General features: G+C 28.1%; 2 protein-coding genes across 2 annotated transcripts in view; one reads left to right on the top strand and one right to left on the bottom strand.

The window, feature by feature from the left end:
* The first annotated feature begins 2023 nt into the window (after positions 1–2023).
* Positions 2024–2898, top strand: LOC105626894. Its single transcript, XM_012208185.1, has 3 exons — positions 2024–2287; positions 2376–2528; positions 2796–2898. Exons 1-3 carry the CDS (start codon positions 2187–2189, stop codon positions 2833–2835), a joined length of 294 nt encoding a protein of 97 aa, XP_012063575.1. The 5' UTR covers positions 2024–2186; the 3' UTR covers positions 2836–2898.
* A 2337-nt stretch (positions 2899–5235) lies between these two features.
* Positions 5236–12804, bottom strand: part of LOC105626893 (2-hydroxyacyl-CoA lyase 1) — a 16869-nt gene continuing 9300 nt past the window's right edge. Inside the window, exons 5-12 of the mRNA XM_012208184.1 lie at positions 11752–11928; positions 11426–11667; positions 8468–8653; positions 8294–8369; positions 7288–7525; positions 6212–6319; positions 5411–5534; positions 5236–5331 (exon numbers count right to left, since the gene is read on the bottom strand). Of these exons, the coding sequence (XP_012063574.1) occupies positions 5236–5331; positions 5411–5534; positions 6212–6319; positions 7288–7525; positions 8294–8369; positions 8468–8653; positions 11426–11667; positions 11752–11928 (1247 nt within the window). The remainder of the gene's footprint in view (positions 5332–5410; positions 5535–6211; positions 6320–7287; positions 7526–8293; positions 8370–8467; positions 8654–11425; positions 11668–11751; positions 11929–12804) is intronic.

Here is a 12804-nt window from a genome sequence, read left to right as displayed (position 1 = left end):
CCGCAATACAACGAGAGACACGATAAAGTGATTTTGCAGCATGACAATGTTCGATCCCATGTTGCGAAAGTGGTCAAGACATACTTGGAAACGTTGAAATGGGAAGTCCTACCCTACCCGCCGTATTCTCCAGACGTTGCTCCCTCTGACTATCACTTGTTTCGATCAATGGCACACGGCCTGGCTGACCAGCACTTCCGGTCTTATGAAGAAGTAAAAAATTGGATCGATTCGTGGCTAGCTTCAAAAGACGATCAGTTTTTTCGACACGAGATTCGTACGCTATCTGAAAGATGGAAGAAAGTAGTGGCTAGCGATGGACAATACTTTTTCATAAATCATCAATGTATAACCAGTTTTTTACAATAAAGTCTCGAATTTTTGGAAAAAAACGGCGGAAGCAAAGTTGTACACCTAATATAAAAATATAATATAACAATATAATATTAATAAAACAAATTAATAAAATAAAATAATAAAATAAAATAAATAAATAAAATAAAAGAAATAAAATAAATGAAATTAGAAAAGTTAAAAAAAAATAAAATAATATTAATACAATAAAGTATAATATAATATAATATAACATAACATAAAAATATAATTTGACTTTTATATGTGAAAAGTAGGCTCATATAAATGCAATGCAATAAATTAAACTGTCAAGGCTTTTTAAAAAACGAGCAAATGTAGGTAACTAATGAAATTTATCTTTTATTACATTCATGTAACGCTATAAATTTTAGACATTTCGACTTACAAAGTCTTCATCAGTGATAATAAAGAAAATGTATTTATGTAACCTCATCCAATGTCAACGAACTAACATATGATACATAATAAAAATTATCGCTCTAGGCTAATCTTATTTAATTATTCCTGCGTTAAAATATTATGGATTGACCATTCTATATAAATTAACGTAAATGAAAAATAAATTCTCATCAATATTGAATTAAATATAATAATTTTTTAATCAGAAATTGACATTTAATTGTACAGAATATAATAGGATAGTCGAAGAAATCCTCGTTCGGAATGACGTTTTATATGAAATTGTTGACTGAACTCAACAATATACAACTGAAGAACCAGTTAAACATAATTTTACAATTATGGACTTTCAAACTTCTGACTTGATACTTATTTTGATACCGTAATATCTTAATGCAGAAATAATTAAATAAGATTAGCCTAGAGCGATAATTTTTATTATGTATCATATGTTAATTCGTTGACATTGAATGGGATTACATAAATATGTATTCTTTATTATCACTAATGAAGACTTTGTAAGTCGAAACGTTTGAAATTTATAGCGTTATATGAATGTAATAAAAGGCGAATTTTATTAGTTAACTATATTTGTTCGTTTTTTTAAAAAGCCTTGACATTTTAATTTATTGCATTGCATTTATGAGCTTACTTTTCTATATAAAAGTTATATTATATTTTTATATTATATTATATTTTATTTTATTGTATTAATATTATTTTATTTTATTTAAAAAATTTTTACTTTTATTTTTACCTTTATTTTACTTTTATTTTATTATTGTTTTATTTAATTTTATTATTTTATTTTATTAATATTATATTATATATTATATTGTTATATTATATTTTTATATTTATATCAAAAACGCATTTATTAAATCTTGAGGTGAAGCAAATGGAGCGTACTCTTAATTGATCTATGGAGTATACTCTAAGGGTGAAATCACATGGTGCGGAAAACTGCGACATAGAAGCAACTACGTTATTTTGCGTTATTCCGCATAGCATAATTGGTTATTATTTGAATGACGCATTTTCTATTCCGCAGCCTTTTTTCGCACCGTGTGATTTCATCCTAATGCGACGCGAACATCTAATCACCATATTAGTTCCGGTGACGCGAATGTATTGAAGCGTGTTGGACATGTTAGAGCGTGCAATGCGAACAAACTTCTAGTGTAAGCAAGTTGAACAGACCTATGCTGTGACAGATTTTCTAACCTGAGTAATTGTCAACTTTAACATTTAATGCTTAATATCTCTCGATTCGCGGAGCAGATTTTTGTCAGATTCGTTTCGTGTAAAAACGCGTCGAATGAGCCTAATTTCATCAAAATCGATGAGTAAGCCCGTTTTTCACAATAGAGATTCTAGATGCGAATACATAAATAACTTCTGTAAACACAGCAATGAGATCTGATCACGATATGGAAACTGATAATATAAATCCATCTGTCGAGATACAAATCCAGAAGACATTAATTTCCATCCATGGCGTTAATCTGAAAATGTAAAATTTTTATAGTTACTTTTTGTGAAACTGATAATGATCAGTTATGACAGTTGGATTGCAATTGGGTTGATTTTTTAACTTTCAGAAAGAAAGAGCTGGAGATGATTAAGGAACTTACGAAGGAAAATGGACATCTAGGTACAGTAGTCAATACTGCGAATCAAACATTGTCCAAGAAAGTTAAAAAAATGGGAATGAATGTGACAGAAATTATCCATGAGAGCGAGCGTAATAACAGGTTAGAATCAGACTTACTGAATTCAAGCACATCCATGAATGTTATGAAGGAGTTGAGTGAGATCAAATAAGTAAATAAATTCCTGAATTAATTCTTTTTTAAATACATTTTATTTATTGTACATTATATATCTTTATATTATTTTATATCTTGATAATTCACATATATTTACTACATTTTTATAGACTATTAATAAAAAGTTGTTATAATGTTAAAAAGTTATAAAATAATATAAAATTAATATTAAAATAGATATGTGTCTCTCAGGATACAAAGGAAATCTGATCCAATGGGACAATATACATAAAAATAAATTTTTTTTTCTATGACTTTTTTAATGAATCGTCCTTATAACTCGTCAACAATAAGAGACCAATAAAATAACTAAACACAGAATAAATTTATTCTTAATGTCAAACTTTATATTTTTACCTAGAAAAAAACTTTTTCATCTAAATTGGATCCTTCTTCAAAAAACATTGATTTAATGTGATGTTCTGGCTATCTAATAATGAATTTATTATTACCAGTTTTACAATTTCACATTTTACTGCTCACTTTTATTGCTCACTGTTGAATATACAGAATTACATTTTCACAAATCATTTCATGATTGAATATGGGTGTATCATGGAATTTTTTTTGGGAAGGTTTTCAATGAACTCAGGAATATATGTATCGTGCAGCAATCTAAATGACAATAAAAAAAAAGGATTTTGCTATTGTATTGAAAAAAAACATCATTGCATCAATTTTGTTGTAATTTACAATAATTTTTAACAGTAATGAATTCCATTTGGATATTTTTACAACTTTTAATTTATGTCTTCTTGTATCTCATTTTGAAGAGAAAAAAATGTTACGTTTTGTATATCATGTAACTTTTATTTTTTTTTTAAGAATAATTACTACAAGAATGTATCAATTATAACGTATTACATTTTATTTTTTGGGACGAAAATCTTACGAAAATTTTTCCTATTTATTGCATATTTTGTCAAAACTTGAACTAACAGAAGTATTAAAAATTATTTATATGTTATAACGAGAAGAAAAAAATATTTTATGTAACAATAAAAATTTCATATAAAGTCAAAAATAAAGTTGTATATTTTTTACATTTAAAAATTAAAGAGAAAGTTCGGCATAGAGTATGACATTACCAATTCAAAATAAAATAAGCTCATTAGTAAAAATTATTAGACATCAACCGATAAAAATTTCGGAGGGCTTTGAATCCCCAACTCTCTCCCTTTCTTATACGCCCATATGATTGGACAAGATTTTGGTTGTCTGATTATCGTTCTTATTATTACTACACATATATTTGCAAGTTACTGTACTATACATATATTTGTAAGTAGGTTTAAGAAATTAATTTACCTATTATTTATTTTACATATTGAAAGGTATGCAAAATAATAGATAAATTAACTAAAAAATATAGTTGAGAGTTAAACTGAAAAAATGTATAAGCTGAAATGTATGTATATGATTTTATTAAAATATTAAATGCTATTTTAAATATATATAAGTAAATTTGCTTGTATTTAATTGTTTAGTCCATATTAATCTATATTATTGACTTGTATTTTACTTTAATGGTATTAATTAATAATTTATAAAACATAATTATGTTAAATTGAGAAACGAAAACCTTATATGGTCTTAATGGTTTAGGTACCTAAATAATTACAATTAATATTAAACCGTCGAAAATTAAAAGAAATAAACTTATTTTCGATCAAAACGGATCTTAGTACTTAAATATTTCAGAGTGAATTTTTATATACATATTCAAATTCTACAAATCATGTGCCAAAATCTTTTTCGTTCTTGAAATGCTATCATAAACAGATTACTAAATTAGTAATACCAGAAGATAAATATAATAGAATTAATGAGACTAATGAGTCAGCAACGATAAACGGCGCAATTATTTAGTGAACAATCGATATTCAGATATTGGATTGATGTCTTCTTTATTTTGAACGGTTCGACTCTCTTTGGAGTCCTCCTCAGCAAGAATGATACAAATATAATTAATTCACATGTCCATAATGCCTAATGCCACTTGCAAATTGACAAAGATGCAGCGTTATTAATCTTCACAACATGAAACATTGTTTTGAAGCTTTGTTGAATATATTAAAACTTAAAAAGTAGAATTGTTAATCAAATAAAGCTCACACATTTTTAGAACACGGACGTGCGCGCGTGCGTGTGTATAATTAACACCGAATTATTTTAAGCATTTAAGATTCAGCTCAGATCGTATAAGACTGTCATTCCTCAGTTGTGTATTCACATTATAGTCTCAAAAGACACTTCATCTATAATTATGTTAACCCATCATTACTTGCATGGATTGTTCAAAGTATCCCACCCTTATAAATTCGTTAAATGTACATGGACATTATAACTTGTACACATTATTATATTTAGCGCAAATTGTTTTACAATAAAACAATTTTTATTTATCTTTATCTAAAGGATGTAATAAAATATTATCAATTTTTTTCAATCGTAAATTATTAAAAAGAACAATGAAAATTGAAACATAATGTCAAAAATATGCAAGTAATTAAAAAAAATCATATGAATAACAGAGTTATAGTAATATAAGATCTAAAAAATGATTTTCTGAGAAAAAAAATATTGGAGAAAATCATAAATATTTTCATGAAGTGTTTTGATTGTGACACATCTATAATTTTGATTCTGTTAACCAGTTGAATTGTTGCTTCTTTCGTTCTGCTTGCGGATTAATCATAATGTTTATTAAACTGGGACTATCCACCACCTAAAATGATATTTTAGCATTTAAGCATTTCTTTTCAATTTTTAAAGAAACAACGATCTTATTTTAATAACAATTTTACCTTGAGAGATAATTGCAATGCCTGCTGAATGTCCTTCACAGTAGTGCAAAAATGTCCTTTCTTGTCAAACATTTCCATCAATTTTTCATAATGAGTTTCAGATGTTAGTGAATACGGAGGTGTCCTAAAAATGTAATTTTAATAATCAATGTAAAAGTATCTGGATTTGCAAACAATCGATATATGAGACAAACTAATAAAGTCGAAAATATTTAAAAAATAAAATTAAAATTAAATATAATTAATTATCTATAAAACGTTTTATAATTATATATCTTTTAAAGCTTCTAACATTCATAGATTAATGATGTCAAAATGGAGAAATATATAATGAAAATTCTTGCGAAATAAAATTAAAATAAAAATATTTTTCAATAAAACAATATTTGCATTTGATAGAATACACTTAAAAAATATACCGAAAACTCCTTTTATTTCGAAATAGAATAAAATCATATTATCTTAATTCGACAACTTCATAAATACACATAGATATAAATATATAGAAGATTATTTCATTTTCTGGCATAATTCAATCAAATATATGATTATTTTTTTATTACCGGAACATAAAGGGAGTTTTCGATATATTTTATAAATCTATTTCATTAATTGCAAATGTTTTATTTAAAAAATATATTTTAATATATTTTTTATACAGCTTGCAATAATTTTCTTTGTGTATTTTCTTTGCTTTTTTTTACTGTCATAATCCAGATGATTGCAGTGAACCTTAAGTTAAATTCTTAAATATTTAAAACATAATTTTTTTATATTAAGATTATATAAAGAAATGCGTACACTTGCGTAGGATCTCCGGATGCCTGTATCTGTTTGAAAGTTTCGTTATCGAAACCGCTGTATATGCCATTATTATTCACGATTATAATAATCACCGGTAATTTATAACTGAAAAGATATTATATTCTTCGCTCGTGAAATGAGACTTTTCTTATCTTAATAATTCTACCGAGATAGTCTATTGCCTGGAGGGTTTTAAAAGCAACTAATTCCTTAATTCCTGCAATTTTATTGATTCATGTATGATTCGACATGTAAATAATAAACAATCAATTAATTGTGTGTTATAGAATGTTATAGAAACCAATTTTAATGTCATTTTCAATAAAAGTCAATATAATATAATCGTACAATTCTCAATATTGACGTCAATTTTATTATCCATATCAGTATTTAAATTGTCTTCTTCAACTTCCAATGTTTTGACGTTACAATTGATTTCTCCTTGATTGATAATTGCAATAAAAGAAAGTTTCATAACATAAAATTAGAATAAATTCAAGATATTGGAAAACCGATTAGAAATGTCTAATTTACATTAACGATATCTCAGTCATCATTGATCAAAAAGCTCTTGTTTGACTTCTCATTTTTTTCGTTACAATGTCTACATTTTTTCTCTAATAATGACAAAAGCATTTGAACTGATAGAAAAAAGTTATTATATAAAAAAGTAAAAATTGAAAATTTTAGCAAATTTATTAAATTATATATATATAAATATTAAATTTAGCAAAAAATTTTTCGTTATTTTTTTCTTCTATTTTCTTCTATTTTGAGTTTGATATTAAAAAAAATTTTTATACATCTAATTGATAGGAAATTAATTTCCTACAAAAAAAGTTCTTTTGAAATTTTTTCGTATTCTACGTCGTTTTCGAGATGTATTAAATATAATTTGAAAAATGATAATTTTTGTTAACATCTTCGAAACACACCATGATGTTTAATAGCATTTTTGTTTTTTAACTTATTTACATGTCGAATGATCGTAATGAATTAATAAAATTGCATTAAAAAATTAGTTTCGAATAACAGTCGTTTTTTAGTTCCTGGCAATAGCTTAATTATATTACCGAAACATGGTTTCGATCTCCATGCCGGAGAATCCAAAGGCGCTATCTCCTTCCACACAAATTACTCTCTTTTGCGGCGCATTATCTTTGCAATAAAGAGCAGCTGCGATTGCAAATCCAAGCCCTACACCCATAGTGCCAAACGTACCGGCGTCTAATCTATGGCGAGGCAAATTGTTCAAGAGAATGGTTCGTCCGATGTCCATTGTATTAGCTCCCTCGGAACAAATAATGCAATCTGTATATATGAAAAAATATTATAATTATAGAATTTATACTTGAGATATAATTATACAATTTATACTTGAGAGAGGTAGTAAAAAGAATGGAGTCAAAAGAGGAAATGTATAGGTAAAGGAAAGATATGGAGAGAAAATAAAGTGAACTAAGGAGTAAGGAAGTAAGAAATAAATGTGATAATAATAATAGACGATGATAAGTGATATAGAGATAACGTATGTATGTATGTATTGAACGAGAATATATTATATTAGAAGTAGATATAATTAAGAGAGAAAAGCGGATAAAGCAAAAAAAAATAAAAAGAAATAATGTAGATAAAGAAGCGAAGTCAGAGGGTTTAATCAGAAAAATAGGGAAGTAAAGGGATAAGCAAAAAATTTTTTTTTAATTTTTATAATAATATATGTGCGACAGCTTGCGGAATATGAATGTATGAATGAGTTAAGAATTTTATGTAAACCCTTCTTGGCTGTAAATACGCTGAAGTGTAATAAATTCTATTCTATAATTTATACTTTATAGATTTAATATTATTATAGATATAATATTATATAATTACTTATATAATATAATATTAAGCATATGTAATGATACTGCAAATCAATACATAAGAAAGAAATTTTTATTATTGATTTTTTTTTCTAATTGCTAATATAAAATAAAATACATGCTTACGATATTTTTTTCTACAATAAAAAAATATTTCTACAACATTTTAATAAACATATGTACCTAAATAATATATTCAAGAAGATATATTCACCTTTTGGTATAACATCTTGAATATACTTAAATACGGTATAATAATTCAGTGGCACACTAGTGTCCATCGACATCCGCTATAAATGAAAGTTAATAAAAGAAAGTGTGCAAATTGATCCTACAAAGAAAGAATCTTTATTCAATAATATTCAATAATTAATAATTAAGGGCTCACATGAACTGATTGTTTATTCTGTTCGGCTTTCACCATGAGCTCCTTCCACCACGGATGATTTTGGTCAATGCGCCATTTTCGATTTCTCAATGCATTTGACAGATACTCTGTTGCAGGTGCAATATCTGATTGAATAGCGACGACAGATCGTACAGAATTGTGCAATTCTTCAGCACACAAATCGATCTACGGAATAATAGCAGCAGTTGTACATCGATCCGAAATTATCTTTTCCGATATCTTCATATTATATAATATTATAGTATAGAATTTTATCCTAGTAAAAGATTTTATTCTTAAATTAATATTAAAAACTATTTTTAACACTCATTCAATTTTGTAAAAAATATACATTTATTACAGAGTAAGGATCCATAATACAACAGGACGAAGGATAATTTTTTATACAAAAAAAATGGAAACTGCAGAATAAACTTTTTCTGAAGCTTCTTAGTTTTTGAGAAAATTAAGTTTGAAAGTCGCATTAAGTATTGTATTGTTGTGAAAACGACTTAAAATTTATTCTATATTTTCGATTTATTTTTATACAAGGAATCATCTTCCGGTTCGGTTATACTATAGATTTGTCTTCCTTCTGTGTGCGTGCGCGCGTGTGTGTGTGTGTGTGTGTGTGTGTGTGTGTGTGTGTGTTTTAATTTCCCAGACAAATATCTCGAAAAATATGGAAGATATAGAAAATATTTCAGACGAAAATATTTTAGATGACAAATGCATTTAGAGGGGGATTATTTTGATCATATTTTTTTCTAGATGGAGGCGTCAAAAAGATGAAGATCACTTTTTTAAATGGAATTATATAATTTTTTTTAAACAATATGATTTCTTTAATTATTCTGCATATAAAAGTATTAAGATAGTGATAAAACCAATAGTTTATAAGATATTTTATACTTTATTTTGGCATATATTGACATAAAATATTGAATAATTCATAAACTATTCATTTTTTATAATCGTATCTTAATATTTTTATGAATGGAATAATGAGATGAATCAATTGGTGGAAAGAAAACATATATAACAGTTGATTATTTAAAAAATTATCCATTTTGTTCATATATTTTTTTAAAACAATAATAATGTGTTTTCTTTATACCGATTCTTTACACTGATTCATCTTATTATTCTATTCATATTAATATTAAGGTACGATTATAAAAAAATTAATAGTTTACGAATTATTTAATATTTTATGTCAATATGTGCTGGAATAAGATGTAAAATATTTCGTAAACTATTTGTTTTTTATATCACTACCTTAATACTTTTATATGCGGAATAATTAAAAGAATCATATTGTGTAAAAAAAAATCACACAATTCTATTTTAAAAAGTAGAGATGACCTTCATATCTTTTTGACGCCTCCATCTAGAAGAAAAGTAACATGATCAAAATGTGGCCCCTCTAAACCATGCAACTTTTGCCTAAAATATCTTTCTATATGTTCCATATTTTTCGAGATATTTGCCTGGAGAAATTAAAATAGAATATCCTGTATATGAGATGATTTTCTTAAGTATTCTAAAAGATTTTAAGGAATGATTCTGGGTGAAAACGTCAAACACCCGGTTGAATTTTGAAATACTCTAAATCATAGATTCTTAACGTAGGTGTTATCATTCGGTGGGCGTTGAGGAGATCTAGAGGGGTGCTAAGGGCAATAGGGAAGCATTGAGGAGCAAATGGGCAAAAAAAAAGAACACGCCAGAGAAATTTAATCCCCTAAATATTTTCTAAATAAACACTTAAACATTCACTTGATTATACAAATATTACAATTATGTATTTTTATAAGAATCAAATATGTCAATATTAACCTTCCATACATATGGGTTTAAGTTGTATGATATGTAAAGTTTTTTTTTGTTATGTGCAATTTTTTTCGGCTAATGTTTTCTTGTGCGGAATGATCGAAGTAAATGCATCTGTATAGATTTATTAATAGAGCGTGGAGCACTGCTGTGTGAGTAATATTTTTTATTTGTTTCTGTATAATTTTCTTTTTATTGCTTTATTTTAGAAATAGTTACCTGATTTACCAGTGTATTCGCAAAGAGAGCGCTGAACAAAAAAAATTTAGAAAGGGAGCGATGAGCCAAAAAGGATTGGAAAACTATACTCTTTTTTTGACATCTAAATGATGCTCTTAAATGGATTTTCTGGATGAACTGACACGAAGGTTTAATACCAAAAAATGTTTACACAAAGTTATGTATCGCTGGAATGGAGTTTCGTAAATGTTGCCTCCGTGCCTACGGAGCGCACGATTTTCCACGCGAAGCGACTTTCGCCCATCTCCCCCCGCCTCCCCTGTTTAGGGGCGCATGACTTTTCACATATATAATAACTTATTTTAAAGAAATTTAATGCCAAATATATTTAAATAAAGTATATAACTTTATTCAAACATTTTTAGCATTAAATTTTGTTGTATATATTCTAAATGCTCGTTTTTTGCAAAGCAATAATATAAAGAAACGGTCTGTAATCAAGCAGAACAAAGATTATTAAGAATATTTCACCATTTATTATCCGAAGAACATATATAGAAATGAATGAACGTTTCAGAATATACAGATTCTTTTTCAGCAAATAATGCAAAAATTTAAATTAAACAATATATCAAAAGAATTAACTTTACATTATTAACAGTTATTAACAGTTATTAACAGTTGAAAAATTCGTTGTAAAGAAACATTCAAAGTTGTATACTCTCCAAGAAACAAATTGCGATTCTTTGTCAGTGAAAATTCATTTAAGAGCATTCATTTGACATCATTTAGAATATTTCTGCCAAAATTCATGAAAATGCGGGCATTTTCGGAAGTATATCCAAGAGATTGCATGGAAATCTCGTCATTGCAAGATCTTTTAAAAATTTTGATACATCGCTTCGTCGCATTCTTAAGAAATCATATAAAGAATCATCGATTTACCTGTATAACTTTGACATTATTTTGAAATCTGGGTGGCCGTCCAAAATGCAACATCCAATTTAATCGCGCACCTAGCAACAAAATGACATCGGAATGTAGCAAGGCATACGTTCGCGCGCTGGAGACGCAACGTTCATCTTCATCCGGTACAACGCCCTTTCCCATCGGAGTTGGTAAAAAGGGTAAATCTGTCGAATAGATAAGCTCTCTCACCAGATCTTCAGCTCGATTGTAAGCGGCTCCTGTGTATACAAAAAGCATAATGGAAAAAGAAAGAGAAAAAATGATTGGTATAATAAAAATGTTCTGTAAATCCATGCGTTTACCCTTGCCGACTATCACCAAAGGTTTCTTCGCTTTTATCAATAAATTTGCTGCCTGCTCGATTAATTTTGCATCAGGATACAATAGCGGTGGCGGGGGGCAGCATAAAACTTTAGCAATCTTACTTTCGTCCACGTTTTGGGTCAATAATGTAGCGGGTAAATCAAGATAAGCAGCACCTGTAGACAATGTATAATGCGATTCAAAAATGTAAGATTAAAAAATATATCTAATTTTTTATGAGAATTCTTCCCTGAATAGATATTTCCATTTTAATGTGGTAGAAAGGATTATGACTACATTCAGATATAATTCGCCTCAAGGGTGTAATTGAGTGTAACCAACAAAGAGAAATTCGTCGCCTCCCAAGCCAAAGTGTAAGCTATCATCTATGCCAACGGTTGCATAGGGCAGAGGAAGTTGCATCACAAACAATACTTTTCCGGGCTTCCTGAGAGAGCTGGAGGAGTATGTAGCCTAGAAACTTTACCCTTTAATCAGAGACTGGCCATAAAGATTTCGTCAAATTTCTTCGAGCGAGAAAGGAGTATAAGCTATCTTATTCTTCCAATAGCGGTGTATATATCATGCATAACACATCGGTATTAGTGAGATGGCCTATATTCCTTTCTTATTCGAAGAAATTTGACGAAATCCTTATGGCCAGTCTCTGATTAAACGGTCTTTAATGAAGCCAAGCCCCGAGCATTCGTGACTCTACGCAAATGATATCACATTACTCGATCGTGGAACCAAAAATGGAATCGTTAAATAAAAATGTATTAGACAAAGTCTTTCAGGGCGTGGCTTCTTTAGGGAGCGATCGATTTGAAGAGACTTAAAACAGCGGAATGCGACCAATATCTGATCTTTTTTTTTCGACTTAAAAGATTTCACAGAAAAGATTTCGCTAATCCTCAAGAGAGAGAGAGAGAGAGAGAGAGAGAGAGAGGAGGGAGGGGGAGGGGAAGAAGTAGTAGTAGTAGTAAGTAACGAGACAATAAGTACTACTTACTTACGTAGGAGTACTACTAAGTTTAGTTTAACTTAAACTT

This window comes from Atta cephalotes, assembly GCF_000143395.1.
Source record: "Atta cephalotes unplaced genomic scaffold scaffold00007, whole genome shotgun sequence".
NCBI classification, from domain to species: domain Eukaryota; kingdom Metazoa; phylum Arthropoda; class Insecta; order Hymenoptera; family Formicidae; genus Atta; species Atta cephalotes.
This window is presented reverse-complemented; position numbering and strand designations above follow the sequence as displayed.

Excerpts from the sequence above, each read along its gene's own strand:
- LOC105626894 (XM_012208185.1), top strand. The coding sequence starts at position 2,187 with ATGAGATCTGATCACGATATGGAAACTGATAATATAAATCCATCTGTC. Across the intron at positions 2,288-2,375 it reads CATGGCGTTAATCTGAAAAT|AAAGAAAGAGCTGGAGATGA; the intron begins GTAAAATTTTTA and ends TTTAACTTTCAG. Across the intron at positions 2,529-2,795 it reads GAGAGCGAGCGTAATAACAG|GATACAAAGGAAATCTGATC; the intron begins GTTAGAATCAGA and ends TGTGTCTCTCAG.